A 15,354-nucleotide genomic window follows, 5' to 3' on the forward strand; every position below is an offset into this window, starting at 1 on the left:
CAGCCCTGCTTCAAGAATTTGTCACAAGTGCGTATGCCCGATTCGCCCAGCCCGCTCATGTCAGCTGAGCCTGCTGCTGTCTTCAGAGACAGTCCTGTGTGCAGAATCTTTCTGGGCTTTGCAGAACCTTTGCCTTGTCTGCAGAGCCTGTTTCTGCCCTGAGCCTGTGTCTATTTTCAGAGTCTAGGTCTCTTTAAACCGTCTGTCCCTTCTTCCCTGTGTATAAGATTTGCTTTTATTGCAGAAGCTGCTCGGGTGCAGAGCCCATCCCTGTCTACAGAGCTTGTCTGGTGTCTTTGTCTGGGATACCTCTTTCTGCCTAAAGACACTGTCCCTGTTTAGAAAGCTTTGAAGCTTTGTCTGTTGACAGTACCTGTCCCTGTCAGCAGAACCTGTTTCCTTTGCCCTAAGTGTCTCTGTCTCCAGGCTATGTTTCTGACGGTAGAGACTTTTCCTATTTTAGAGCCAAGTTCTGTCTGCAGAATCTGAGCCCTTCGTGTAGCATCTATGACATTTTTCAGGGCCTTTGCCTGTTTGCACAGACTATCTGAATTTCCCTGGGTAGAAACTGTGTCTGTTTGCAGGGTTTGTTCCTATGAAGAGTTTATCACTGTCAGGGGAGCACCTGTGTCTTTCTGCAGAGCCTATGCCTGTCTGCACACTCTATCCTATTTCCACGTACACAGAGCCTTTACCTGTTTCCAGAACTCACCTTCTTCTATAAAGCCTGTCCCTGTTTGCAGAACCTGGGGCTCCCCACAGAACCCAGCCCTGCTTCAAGATCTTGCCGATGTCTGGAGCATCTGTACTGATTTCTCTGCCAGCTCGTTTCAGCAGATCCTGTCCCTTTCTGGAGAAGCTGTCATTGTTAACAGAGCCTGTCTATCTGCAGAACCTGTGTAGGCTCGTAAAACCTCTCCTTATCTGCAAAGTCTCTGTCTATGGAGCCTCTGTCTGCAGGGCCTGTTCCTTTTTCCAGTGCCTGAATCTCTTTGCAGAGCTCACAATTGTTTCCTCAGCCTGTTCCCACCTCCCTGTATGCAGGAATTGAGTCTGTCCCAGAGGCTGTCCTGCATGCAGAGCCTGACCATCTCTAAAGAGCTTCTGCCTGTGTCAAGAGCCTGCCTCTGTCTGGGAAGCATTTCTCTGGCGGAACATGCTGCGCCTGTTGGCTGAGCCTTGCCTACCTATGTACCTGTCCATATCTGCAGAGTCTGTCTCTTACACAAAGAGTTCCTGTCTTAAGGGTTTGTCCCCCATCAACTTTTGCAGAGGCTTTCCCAGTCTGCAAAGCTCCTCCAAAGCAGAACCTGTGACCGTTGTAGAGCCTTTGTCCATGTTCACAATCTTTGCTTATGTTTGCCCATCCGATCTGAATTTCCCTGGGTATAGTCTATGCCTGTTTGCATAGACTGTCCTCATACACACAGATGGGTCCCTGTCAGTCTGAGGAAGCTGTCCCTGTTTGCAAAGCCTATGCCTGTTTGCAGAGCCTTTTTCTGTCTACCTAGTCTGTCCCTGACAGCAGATCCTGTCTTTCTGCACGGCCTGTTTCTAACTCCCTGTTTGCAGAGGTTGTTGCTGTATTCAAAGCCTGGCCCCATCCAGAGAGCTCAGCCCAGTTTTAAGAGTGTGCCCACAGACAAATGAGGCCCCTCTTTGCAGAGCCTCTATGTGCTAGTCTGTAGTACTTGTTCCGCTTGCTGACATGTGTGTGTTTACAGAGCCACCTCATGAAAGTCGTGTGATGAAGGGGCTTTGGAGAGCTGTAGGTGGGGAGGGTTCTTGCTTGGAGTGCAGAGTGCAGGTGACCAGGGCTTGGCCTCCAGCCTGAGAACTCTGGCTCTTGTTCCCTGTGTCCTCCCTCATTCCTGCCTGGCCTAGGATGGACGTCGGCAAGGGCCTCCCAGCCATCGAGAGCCATAGGGAACTCCACATATGGATCATTGAGGTGAGAGGCATGACCAGACAGCAGAGTTGGTGACAGGGAAGAATGTGGGGTCTCTGACACCAGGTTCCTCCCACACCCAACTCAGAGCTCTGGGTGTCACAGGTGGGGGGGTGGTTTCCTGAGTTATCACTAGACACTCTTCTTTCCCAGAACCTGAAGATGGTGCCAGTACCAGAGAAGGCTTATGGGAACTTTTTCGAGGAACACTGCTATATCATCCTTCATGTGAGTCACCTGGGAAGTCTCTCTGAGGGGGTGACATGGCCCAGGGCTGGGGAGACTGACAGCGCAGACATAAACTCTGCCCTGGGATGAGGCAAGTTGAGAGCCCCAGAATCACATCCCACCGGGGGCACCGCCATTAAGGATTCTTAGCCCTTCCGGTCCCCCTCACACCCTCCTGTCCTTGGAAGCACCTTCCCAGCTTCCTTGGAAGCACCTTCCCAAGGTCTCCTCCTCGTGTCCCTTGGTACATCCTCGACCTGGACCTCGCTCTTCACCTACGCCTTAGCCCCGGGTCCCTCACCCCACCTCTGGGTCCTCTGTCCCCACCCCCACCCCCACACACAGACACCTGGACCCTAGGTCCCCCAGAGCCCGAAGCCAATGCAGGGGGCGTCCAGCGACCTGCACTACTGGGTCGGGAAGGAGGCGGGCGCGGAAGCGCAGGGCGCTGCGGGCGCCTTCGTGCAGCTCCTGCAGGAGGCGCTAGGAAGCCAGACCGTGCAGCACCGCGAGGCGCAGGGCCACGAGTCCGACTGTTTCCTCAGCTACTTTCGCCCGGGAATCATGTGAGTGCTGGCCAGGGAGGATGGAGGAGGAAGAAGGGGGAACGGGGGAGGGAAGTGGGTGCCTAGGCTGGCGCAGCCTTGGGGCGACCATCTTCCTCATCGCTGAATGGGAGGAGGGAGTGGGCGACACCTTTATTGAGCTACAACTCACGTACCACACAATCCGCCCGTTTAAGTACAGATACATTTCAGTGACTTTTAACAGATGTGTGCAACCATCACCACAATTTTCGAACATTTTCATCGCCCTAAAAAGAAGCCCCACACCTTTTAGCAGTCACTTGGCATTTCCCTCCAACACTCCCTCCCCTGCCTCAGGCAACCAGGGATGTACTTCCTGTCTACATTCGCCCATTCTGAGCATGCGGTGGAAATGGAATCCTGTAAGGATTTTTCCTGGCTGGCTCTTTTCGCTTTCCACACTGTTTTCAACGTTCGTCCATGGGGCAACATGTATTATTACTTTATTTTTTATTGCCAAATAACATTCCCTTGTATTGCTATACCGCATTTTATTTATCTAGTCATCATTTAATGGACTTTGGGTTGTTTCCACTTTTCGGCTGTTACAAATAATGCTTCTGTGAACATTTGTGTACATGTTTTTATGTGGACAAGTGTTTTCATTTCTCTTGAAACCTGGGAGTGGACACCAATGTTGTTTTGGGTTTGCTTTTATGTGCTGGTAGAAATATGTCTTTTGCTGTAAGTTGCTTCCAGTGTTTTCTAAAATTAATAATTGCAATATATTTAGGAATATAGGCAACTGCCAATATTCAATCATTTCCATTTATAGAGTTGTACCTAATACATGCATATAGTATATACATGAACACATGCACATGAGTTTATGTGCACATGCAGAAACATACATCACTCCCATGTATGTCCCCCTATAGATGGGCATACGTGAATATTCATGTCCACCTACACACATATATGTTGTTGCCCACTTCCATGCATTCACATCTAGACTTACATGGATAAACAGATGTACACTATGCCCACGAATGTATATACGCGTAAGTGTATATGCATGTGCCCACATCACTACACAAGGATAAACAAATGCACACTCATGCCTCATGTGTACCCATATACATACATATATTCACGTAGACTCAAGCGGATGTATTGAACAGACACACATCCCCCACATACATACATGCGTGTGCTCACATCTGCCCTCATTTGTGCACAGTCTGTGCCCTTACATAGAACCCCATTCCCTCCTCAGCTACAGAAAGGGAGGGCTGGCCTCAGACCTCAAGCACGTGGAAACCAACGTGTTTAACATCCAGCGACTGCTGCACATCAAAGGGAGGAAGCACGTGTCTGCCACCGAGGTGAGGGCTGCCAGGGGAGCCTCTTGACCTCTGGACTCAGCTCAAAGTGGGTGTACTGAGGTAGGAGGAAGTGTGAAAATTGGCAGGGGGTCAGGGAGCTGTCAGCATTCATTCCCAGATGGCCTTCTTGGATGAGAAGAGAGGACACCAGACAGACTTCTAGCTTCTAGCCCCACCTCTGCCACTGCTCCCAGACCCTCTGTTTCCCCATCTGTCTCATGGGCATACTAAGAACTTGGGCAGAGGAAGCAGACAAGATGGAGCACGTGGATGATCCTTGTCAGCAGCACCATGGGAAGTGGCATGATGTGGGGACAGGGTGCACAGCTTCACATTCACACGCACCGTCATTGTGCATGCACAGAGTGTGTGCATAGGGGTGCATATGCATAGAGGAACCTAGGGCTACTCTAGTCCATGCAGTGCCCTTTCTTCTACTGTCAGGAAGTTAAAGGAAAATATAGACCGTGTTAGAACAAGACATTTTGCTGCCATCTGGCTGGAATTTAGTGTAATGAACGTTCAGGTGGACAATGTCTACAATGTGAGTGGCCACTCTTGAGTTATGCATGTTATAGTCTGCACAGTATGTGGCAGCCTTACCACACACAGACAATCCCACACAAGCTCTGTGCTGTCACCAACAGACCCACTGACCACACATCTCTGATCATGCAGGGACATAGTACAGCCCCAGGCTTTGCCTATTATCCTGGCATAATTATTTAAAGTACCCCCTTTTGCTCTCAACAGTGGCTCAGTTTGGATAACTATCCTTGTCCATAGGTATACGCTGTCCCTCACACAGGCACACATATGCAGTCATCATGCGTGCACACACTTGTTCACATCTGATGTGCTCCTACATATATGTGCACATGTACATGCAGACACACACAACGCAGATAAACACATACATATACCCCACGTGTATACATGTACAACTACAGACATGCACTGAGTGAAAAGTGTCATAGCCATGTAGACCTGTGGAATGCAGCATTACCTACAGTCACACATGCATAGAGTTGCACATAACCACACCCACAGAGTGACCCCCAAGGTCACATATGGCTCCACGGATGCATGCCTACACACCATGACAGGTGGTGTCAGTCACACATACATTCAGTTGCACATAGCTTCATGTACACAAATGACACATCCCTTATGCTCCCTTCCAGCTGGGTGCTGGTGGTGTGACTAACACCTTGTCTCCCTCCCTGCCCCTCCTGGCTCTGGCAGGTGGAGCTCTCCTGGAACAGCTTTAATAAGGGTGACGTCTTCCTGTTGGACCTAGGCAGGATGATGATCCAGTGGAATGGGCCCAAGACCAGCATTTCTGAGAAGTCTCGGGTCAGTGTCTGCCCCAGAAACTGGAGGTGCAGGGCTTGCGGGGGTGGTCCTCCAGGTGCCTATCTTCCCACCACCCCAAGAGGTGGGCTTGGCTCCCTGCCACTACCCACGAAGCACCTACTATATAAGGCTGAGTTCAGACCCTTCACTGGTAGTGTCCCCTGGATGCCAGCATGAGGGGACACTGGCTTTCCCCTCCCCATGCCAGTGACAGGAGGGCTCTTGCTGGGCTGTCTGAGGACTGAGGGGAATGCTAGTAAAGCCCTGACTGCCAAGTCCTCTCCTGCAGGGGCTCACCCTGACCTGCAGCCTTCAGGAAAGGGAACGTGGTGGTCGTGCACAGATTGGTGTGGTGGATGATGAGGCCGAAGCCACTGATCTCATGCAGATCATGGAGGCTGTGCTGGGCTGCAGAGCAGGTAGCGTGCGTGCCGCCATGCCCAACAAGAGTATTAACCAGCTGCAGAAGGCCAACGTCCGCCTCTACCAGTGAGCAGAAGTGGGGGCGGGCAGGGTGGGTGGGACAGGCTGGGATTGTACATCCATCATTACTGCAATAACACAGTCTCTCTAGAAAGCCCTTCGGAAAAGGCTGGTGGGTTTCTGGGACAGGCCATGTGGACCTTGGACCCAGCTTGTATTCTTGCGTGGTGTATGGCTGTCTTGCTAAGAAACCCACTGTACAGAGAGGGGGACTGTGGCCTTGCCTAAGGCTCCACAGCAAGTCTGCAGTAAAATCAAGACCACGGCTAGGGATCCAGCCCCCATGCCTCCGTCTTGCGCTGGGAGGGTTGGTATAAAGGGGCTGGAGTGGAGCCAGGTCAGGGAGGGGCTGGGTTGGCCACACCTGGGTGCCTGTCCCCCAGTGTCTATGAGAAGGGTGAGGACCTGGTGGTCCAGGAGTTGGCGACCCACCCACTGACCCAGGACCTACTGCAGGAGGAGGTGAGGAAGGCCTGGCCCCAGCTACCCCCATCTATCTCGACCCCACAACCCCAGTCCAGACTGGACCACCTACTGACCAGCCCCACCCTTGCTCCCAGGACTGCTGCATCCTGGACCAGGGTGGCTTCAAGATCTATGTGTGGCAGGGACGCATGTCCAGCCCCCAGGACAAAAAGGCTGCCTTCACCCGGGCTGGGGTGAGGCCCTGGGCCCCTGTCTGAGAGGGACATAGCACTGCCCTGGGGTCTGAACAGCAGGCAGCCCTGCCTTGATCTGATTGGGGAGGTGGCCTGCCCTAAAATTTGGTAGGGAGTACTCTGCCTTGGGGTCTCAGAGAGGAAACAGCCCTATGCTGGAGTTTGAGCTGGGAAACATCCCTATCCTGGGTCTCACAGGCGAGGTAGCCCTGCCCCAGGAGCCTTGACTGAGAGTGAAGAGCAGGCGGCATCTAGGAAACCATGTGTAAAAGGGGAACGTGGCCCTGCATTCAGGTTGAGGAAGCCTCCTGGGCACCCTTTCCCTTCTGGCGGTGGGGGAAAAGACGAGGCTCTGCCTAGGGTCTGTGGGGGTTGTCATAGGTAGCCTTTCCTGAGGTCCAGACTAAGGGGACCCTGCCTGCCCTCAGGGGCCTCAGAGAAGTCAGTAGTGACAGAGTCAGTTCGTTAAATGGGTCAAGAGCTCTGTTAACTAACGCTTCTCAGAACTCGGCTGTCCCCGCAGCCAGAGCGGAGGTCCCCAGGGGGTGGAGCGGAGCAGTGGGCTCTGGGTGGCAGGCCTGACGGAGCCCCCGCCCCAGGGCTTCATCCGGGCCAAGGGCTACCCGACCTACACCAACGTGGAAGTGGTGAACGACGGCGCCGAGTCGGCCGCCTTCCAGCAGCTCTTCCGGACGTGGTCTACGAAGCCGGGCAGGAACAAGAACCCGGGCAGGCTGAGTGAGCGGGCGGAGCGGGCCGGAGGGGCGGGGCGGGGCGGGATGGGTAAGGGGGCGTGGCCGGCGGGGGCGGGACGGGTAGGGGGCAGGAGGCGTGGCCTGTAGTGAAGGGGCGGGGCAGAACTGGGCGGGATGGTTAAGGAGTGGGTGAGGGCGTGGACAGGGGCAAAGGACGCCACTGACACCCTCTGCCCCACCTTCAGATAAATTGATTCCGGCAAAGCTGGACGTGGGCTTGCTGCACAGCCAGCCTGAGCTAGCGGCCCAGCTCAGGATGGTGGACGACGGCTCTGGGAAGGTGGAGGTGAGGGGTACTGGCTTAGCCGGGGGAAGCTGGGCACACAGGGGTAGGCCTCCTCTACAGATGAGCGGCATGACTACTATCTAAAGTGACCCAGGTCCATGCAGGTGCACATCCACACACAACCAGGGACACCAAGGGGCACGTGCATATACACACCCCCTCCCAACAGGCGGCTCATACACAGTCACGTCAAGCCTAATTATACACAGCCATGGCCACTCACATAACTCAGACACACAGCACAGTAGCACTTGAACACTTAATTGTGCCTTGTTGTCATATGATACATATGACAATGCAGACACACATAATCATACCTTATAATTGCACATAATCACAGCCATGCAATCACAGCCAAGTATACAACTGCAAATATAAAATTGCACATACTGTATACCACAGTCGCACACAGCCATGAACACACAGGGACACACCAACACAACATAGTCACACATCAACCACAGCCCCACACATTCAACCCCCAACATACAGTCATACACTGTCGACCTCTCATCTAGTCTCAGACCGAAGTTCTGGGAGACGCAGGGGTTGGGGACCAAGTCCAGGCTCTGTATAGGGTGGGATTGCATCTTGTTGGCTGACCCCTAGGCAGAGCCCTTAATTCCTTTAGGTCTCAGTTTTTAAATCTGTATAATGGGTGCAGAAACTATGGTTCCATCTGGCCCCAAGGCTGACTTGGGGATGCTGTGAAATTATGAGAGCAGGACTGCTAAGCCTATCTATGTAAGGGGTCCTAGTCTCAAGGCAAATGGAGGTCAGAGAAAACACAAGACTTCCTCCTACCTGTGTGCTAATATGGATGGACAGAGATGATGAGTGGAAGAGATAGGGAGGAGGAGGAGGGGCAAAAGGGGAAGAAGGGGGAGACAGAGAGGAAGATAGGGAGGGGGGACAAGGAGAGACAGGGAGTGGGGAGGTGGACAGAGAGAGGAGGAGGAGGTAGGGTGGAGGAAGAGCAGGGAGAGATGGGGTACAGAGAGAGGAGAAAGGGGGGTCAGGGGGAGATGGGGTACACAGAGAGAGACAGAGAGGACCAGACAGGCAGAGAGGGAGACAGGGAAGCAGAGAGGAGGGTGAGGGAGGGAGAGAAGCAGGGCTCGGGGACCCAGGCTCCAAGCACAAAGGCAGAGAGGGGTCCCTCCCAGCAGGCAAATGGACAGGAAGGCAGAGAGGGCCTCAGCCAGAAGGCCAGGCTGCCAGTTAGCCTCTTGGGTGGCATGTGGTTGGAGTCAGCCTCTTCTGCAAAAGGTAGGACTCTGGATGCTTTGGTCTGGAGGGGAACTTCCCCAGAGAGCGCTGTCGGGCTCAGTGTGGGTAAAGGATGCCCGTGCGTTTTTTCCTGCCACATGGAGGTGAAGTGAGGTGGGCATCGCGTTCCTGGATTTACAGGTGGGAAATACCAAAGCTTAGCACTGTCTCACAGCCAACACGGGGCAGACCTGGGGTATGACCACAGTCTGCCTGGCTCCATGCTCGGCTACCCACAGCAACAAGAAATCACATCATCAAATGTGATGAAGTGTTTTCCCTTTAGTCTTTGAACAGGCTTTGTGTTTTTTAAATGACACTCGAAGGCAGGAAATTTTTCCAAGAGTTCCAAGGCCTCACTTTCTGCCTCATTTCTACTGCCCTGGCCTGAGCAGCGAGCAGCTGTGAGGGGACCTGTCACCTACCAGGACTGTGGCTGGTGGGGTCTGGTTGGGGGTGGGCATGTGGCAGGGGTTGGAGCCATCTCAGCGGCTTCTGGCATCCTCACCACTGTTCACCCAGTTACTACATACAACCCAGAGTCCTGGCTGAGGGCAAGCTGGCACCAGCGTGGTGATTTTCAGGGGGCCATGGGAAAAGTATTACCTGCAGACCCTTGCACAAGCCCAGCAGGAGGCACGGGGTGGGCACAGAGCTGAGGGTGAGCCTCCTGCCCAAACAGCTGAGGAATGCTTCAGAGGCTGAGGGGAGCTTTCTGGCTGGGTGCAGGATGGGTAGGCTGTTTCAGGTAGAGGCGCCACCTGTACCCATGGTCCCCTGTTCCCCAGGTGTGGTGCATCCAGGACTTACGCAGGCAGCCTGTGGACCCCAAGCATCATGGACAGTTGTGTACAGGCAACTGCTACCTTGTCCTCTACACATACCAGAAGCTGGGCCGTGTCCAGTACATCCTGTACCTATGGCAGGTGTGCCGGCCTAAGGGTGGGGGTACGCACCTCAAAGCCCAAGAGCTGGGATCTGAGAGTGGGATGTGAGAGCTGCACCAGGCCCTCACTGCCCCCACCTGCAGGGCCACCAGGCCCCCGCAGATGAGATCAAGGCCCTGAACTGCAATGCCGAGGAGCTGGACGCCATGCACTGCGGAGCCCTGGTGCAGGAGCATGTGACCATGGGCAGCGAGCCCCCCCACTTCCTCGCCATCTTCCAGGGACAGCTGGTGGTCTTCCAGGTAGGGTCCGCCCTACTGCCCTGGTGGCAGTCTCACCGGGCCTGCATGTGCCCATGGCCCTTGCACACGCTTGCTAAGTACCTTCTCTTCAGGCCTGGGGCAGCTTACCGTCTCCTCGTTCCCTGGTGCTTGTCCAAGGCCCAGGAGCACCAAGGGTGACCCCAGCCTGAGTTTCTTCCCTTGGTCCCAGAGCCAGGGGAGGAAGTTGAGTCAAAAGGGAGACAGGGCCTTGCCTGGGGTCACACACGGGCAAAGCCAGTCCCCACTTTTCCCCTTCAAGGCCTGGGCAGCCGTGCCCTGCCGTGCAGAGATGGGGTGGGGGCCAGTTAGAAAGGGCCTGCTCCCTGTCCTAGCCCACACTCCACACTCAGAGGGTCCAGAGGACAGTGGTGGCTTCAGGTGAGGGTCCCTGAGACCTGCAGTAGTTTGTCCCCCACTGGGACAGGGAGGTGGCCCCCAGGAGCCCTTGCCTCAGCCTGAGGCCCAGCCCTGTTTTAGGGGAGCACCGGGCACAAGGGAGAGGGGCAGCCAGCATCTGCTGCGAGGCTCTTCCACGTGCAGGGAACTGACAGCCACAACACCAGGACCATGGAGGTGGCAGCCCGTGCCTCATCCCTCAACTCCAGTGACATCTTCTTGCTGGTCACAGCCAGCATCTGCTACCTCTGGTTTGGGAAGGTACCCCCAGCACTGACCACTGACTCATGCCCCAGGGTAGTGGTGCCAGGCTGGGGTGGGTCCCCTCCACGGGGGGTGCAGACTTCGAGTCCAGCCCTAGATAGGCCAATGGGGGACAGGGGGCAGGGGAAGCCACTGGAAGTTCCCCTCTGGAACTTGGGGAAAGTTACAAAGTGACATGTGGGCTGGGCATGGTGGCATGTGCCTAGAGTCCCAGCTACTTGGGAGGCTGAGGCTGGAGGATCAAGAGGCTGCAGTGAGCTATGATTGCACTGTCGCACTCTGGTCCAGGTGACAGAGTGAGACCCTGTCTCAAAAAAAAAGAAAAAATTAAAAATGTTAAAAATTAAAAAAAAACACCAAAGTGACAGGTGGGCATGAGAGGGTCCACAGGTCAGAGCCAGGTCAGGCCCAGGTGGCCTCCCCTCCTTACTGCCTTGAGCACGGGGCATGTTCCTTCCAAAGTCTCTTGAGAAAAGGGGGAGGCCTAGTCCAGTTTTCTGGAGTTTTCTCTAATCTTCAGCATAAACTGTGAATGACCCCCTAGCATGAGGACCCCCAGCCCATGCTCTAGACCCAGGGCAAGGCGGGGGACCCAGACACTGTGCCCCTGACCAGCTGTGGAGATTGAGGCCTGGAGGGTGAGGAAGGGAGAGCCTTTGCTCATGCGTGCCCCATCATCAGCCTCACACCCCCGTGCCTCGAGCCCAGGCCCCCATGAGTGGGACGTGGGACTGGAGGTGAAGACCCCTCCCCGTGCAGGGCCTGACCCAGCTCTCTGCCTGCAGGGCTGTAACGGTGACCAGCGTGAGATGGCGCGGGTGGTGGTGCCTGCCATCTCTGGGAAGAGCGTGGAGACGGTGCTGGAGGGTCAGGAGCCTAACCACTTCTGGGTGGCCCTGGGAGGCCGGGCCCCCTACCCCAACAGCAAGAGGTAACAGGTTGGGAGGAAAGTGTTCTTATGCAGAGGAATTGAGGTCCGGAGAGGGTGGATTACTACTCAAGGTTCCCACAGAGAGCTGGAAAGGCAAGACTAGAACTGAGGCCTCCACCGTCCAGCCCCAGGGACTCCCAGGAGCGCAGCCCATCCCCTACTCCCAGCCCGGGTAAGGGCAGTAGGCAGACAACTGGGAGAGTGGGTGCAATGGCGCCCTCTGCTGGCAGAGTTCTCTCCCTGCATTGTTGCTGTCCTGGCCACGTGGACAAAGCAGCATTCGGCAGCCCCACAGTCCCCAGGGGTCACAGTGCCTAGTGTGCGTGCATACAGTGTCATGTGACGTGTGGGTACACGGCGTATGTGGAGTATCGAGAACAGGTATATGCAGTGGTGTTGCCGAGCGAGTGTGTGGGAGCGGACAGGGTGTGTAGGAGGGTAGGGCAGAGTGAGGCCACGAAGGGCGGAGGGAGCGCAGTCCCAGGTTGCTCCTGGTCTGTCTGTGGGGCCTGGCTTCTGAGCTGCACAGCCCCCAAGTCCCCTGAGCTCAGTACGACTGCCCCCTCCCCCCGCCTGGCTTCCCTCCTCCCACCAGGGAGGGGGAGACTCCTGCTGACCCCCCACACACAGCCAGCCCTCCCCTCTTAAGGGCCTCTCCTGGGACATGCGTGGGGCAGCTCGTGTCACAGCTGGCTGGGGCTAATCTGCTTTCTCCAGGGACCCAGGGGCCCCTGCGGCGCAGAGAGGAGCAGAGTGCTCCTGGAGTGAATTAGGGGGTGGGTGGCGCTCAGAGCCCCCCTCACCGCCTGCTGTCCATGCCGGCCAGGCTCCCCGAGGAGGGCTGCAGCCGCCAGCCACGACTGTTTGAGTGCTGCAGCCAGATGGGCTGCCTGGTCCTCACAGAAGTGGTGTTCTTTAGCCAAGAGGACCTGGGCAAGTATGATGTCATGTTACTGGACACCTGGCAGGAGGTAGGTGGCACCCGTGTCTGGCCGGGGTGTGAAGGGGGTGTGTCTCTGTTTGTGTAACTGGGTGTATCTAACTGTGTGACTCCATACGTAGGCCGTGAGTCTGCGTGACTGTGTGAGACTGTGTCACTGTGTGTGTGACACTGTGCGATCGTGTGGCTGTGGATGTGAGACCACAGATGAGTGTGTCACCTTGTGATGGCAGCGAGACTGTTGGAGACATGGCTGTGTGCTAGGACCCAGGGGTGACTGTGCCCATGTAGTTGTGTGTCACTCCATGTGCCTTATGACAGTGTGCATGACGCCAGGGACAAAGTGCCTGTGGCCGACATGCATTGGTGTCACATGCGTGACTGTGCACGGAACACCTGATTGTATACATGTGTGTGCTGACACCGTGTGACTGTGCATTTCCCTCCGTGTGCACGGCTGTTTGCAAGACTGACCAGGTCAGCGGCCGAGAGGTCATGTGACACCAGAACTGTCCAGACCAGTTATAACTGGTGAGCCTGGGTGAGAGAGAGGCTGTGTGCGTGTGTGTGTGTGTGTGTGTGTGTGTGTGTGTCTGTGCAATCACGTTTCCGCGTGGCTGTATGCCGTGGTGTAGCTGGCAGGCTGTGTGCAGCTGTGGGATCAAATGTGGTCGTTTTTATGTGCAGCCGTGTGTTTGACAACAGTGGATGGCGGTGTGTGGCGATGGGCGATCTTGTATCTGTGCAGCTGTGATGATGTGTGCGTCTCTGCATCACTGTGTATGTGTGGGCCCCTGTGGCACTGTGTGAATTAGTGATGAGGGTCTGGGCTCCCATCTCACCCAGAAAAAACCAGAGGCCTTTCCCCAGCCCTGTGCGACCTGGCCAGCCCCAGCTCTGACCTGGTGCCTCCTGCGCGCCCCCTTGCTGGTTCTGTCCCAGCCACGACAGCCTCCTTGTGTCCCTGCGTGTGCCAGCACACTGCTGCCGCAGGGCCTTTGCACCGGTTGTTTCTTCTGGTTAGAACATTTACCCCCAGACATACACATAACTTGCTCCCTCATGGAAGGGCAGGGATTTTGTCTGTGTGTTGTTGAATCCCAATGCCTAGAACAGGGCCTGCCACACAGCAGGTGTTCAGTAAATGCGTGGCTGTGACCTTGTGTGCTCATGGGTGTGTGGGCGTGGTGGCTTGCTGGGTGTGTGTCTGGTTGGCCAGCGTGTGGGGCTCTGAGACATTTGATGGACTGGGAGTGGGTAAGAGGTGGCCAGCTCCGGGTGGCCCCTCCACCTGCCCCAGGCCAGGCCCCCTCTGTGGCCCAGATCTTCCTGTGGCTTGGGGAAGCTGCCAGTGAGTGGAAGAAGGCGGCGGTGGCCTGGGGCCGGGAGTACCTGGAGACCCATCCAGCAGGGAGGAGCCCGGCCACACCCCTCGTGCTGATCAAGCAGGGCCACGAGCCTCCCACCTTCACTGGGTGGTTCTTCGCTTGGGACCCCTACAAGTGGACCGTGAGTGAGGCCTGAAGCCCCCAGCCCCACCCTAATCCGTGGGAGAGGGGCCTGCCCTGGGCAGACGGAAGGAGGAGCACTGGCCAGGCTGGGGATCCCCAGTGTATGTGAGGCAGGCCTGGTCTTGTGCTCAGGCCCCTCCCGAGTCCCCGTGGTGCCCCCTCACCCTGCCCTGGCCCTGATCCTTGCCATGACTCTGCTCCCAGAACCACCAGTCCCATGAGCAGGTGGAGAACAGCCTGGGAGCCGCAGCTGCCGTCTCTGAGATAACAGCAGTGAGTACTGGGCCCCCGGGCTTCCCTGCAGTGGCCCAGGCTCTGACGATGTGGTCCAGGGAAGGGGCTAGCTCTGCTAGGCGGGCGGGGTTACAGTGGGGACACCAGTTCAGTGTGGCCTCCCAGTGGGCTGCCTGTTCCCCATCTTCCCCAGCCTGAGGGCCCTCTCTGGACAGGAAGTCAACAACCTCCAGCTGTCCAGATGGCCAGGCGAAGGCAGGGCAGGTCCCTTGACCCGGCAGGCCCTCAAGGGCTCCCAGGACAGCTCAGAGAGTGAGCTGGCACCAGGCCGCAAGGCAGCTGGCAGTCCCACCAGCACCAGCCCCGCGAGCAGTGGGGGCCTTCCCCGGGAACTGCTGCGGCACCAGGCTGCTGAGGACCTGCCAGAGGGCGTGGACCCCGCACGCAAGGAGGTGGGTGCCGAGACCCCTGCCACTCACTGCCCCAGCAATGATGCACCTAAGACTGAGCAGGAGGAGCCCAAGGCAGGGGCAACTGGTGGCAGGCAGTGGGCAGGCTGCCTTGGGAGAGGCGTGTTCTAGATAGGGTGGTGAGCAGACAGAAGTGGGGAAGTCCAAACCCTGAATGACACTTCTGAGTGGCACAGGATTCTGGGGTCTGATCATACCTTTCCCTGCACCTTCCTCCTCCTCCCCGCCCCCCACCCCCCAGTTCTATCTCTCAGACTCTGACTTCCAAGATATCTTTGGGAAGTCCAAGGAGGAATTCTACAGCATGGCCAAGTGGAAGCAGCAGCAGGAGAAAAAGCGGCTGGGTTTCTTCTGAACCCAGCCCCTCCCCTGCCTGTGCCGAGACCCCTGCTCGGACCCCCACATGCACCTGCACCTCCAGGGAGACCCTGCTCACACCCCCCTGGGAGGCTCCGGGGTCACCCTCCCCTTGTCAATAAAAGCTGGTGGCCCACACCAGGTG

At 56.3% G+C, this 15,354-nt stretch overlaps 1 protein-coding gene across 1 annotated transcript; it reads left to right on the forward strand.

The window, feature by feature from the left end:
* Positions 1–1,885: 1,885 nt before the first annotated feature.
* On the forward strand, positions 1,886–15,207 carry VILL (villin-like). Its single transcript, XM_012638355.1, has 19 exons — positions 1,886–1,951; positions 2,102–2,176; positions 2,537–2,742; positions 3,980–4,088; positions 5,334–5,444; positions 5,734–5,933; positions 6,311–6,389; positions 6,488–6,586; positions 7,186–7,324; positions 7,527–7,627; positions 9,685–9,822; positions 9,927–10,085; positions 10,584–10,763; positions 11,552–11,697; positions 12,524–12,668; positions 13,961–14,146; positions 14,353–14,421; positions 14,598–14,834; positions 15,094–15,207. The coding sequence occupies exons 1-19, from the start codon at positions 1,886–1,888 to the stop codon at positions 15,205–15,207; spliced, it is 2,559 nt and encodes an 852-aa protein (XP_012493809.1).
* Positions 15,208–15,354: the final 147 nt, after the last annotated feature.

Source organism: Propithecus coquereli, unplaced genomic scaffold (genome assembly GCF_000956105.1).
Source record: "Propithecus coquereli isolate 6110/MARCELLA unplaced genomic scaffold, Pcoq_1.0 Scaffold1, whole genome shotgun sequence".
Classification (NCBI taxonomy): domain Eukaryota; kingdom Metazoa; phylum Chordata; class Mammalia; order Primates; family Indriidae; genus Propithecus; species Propithecus coquereli.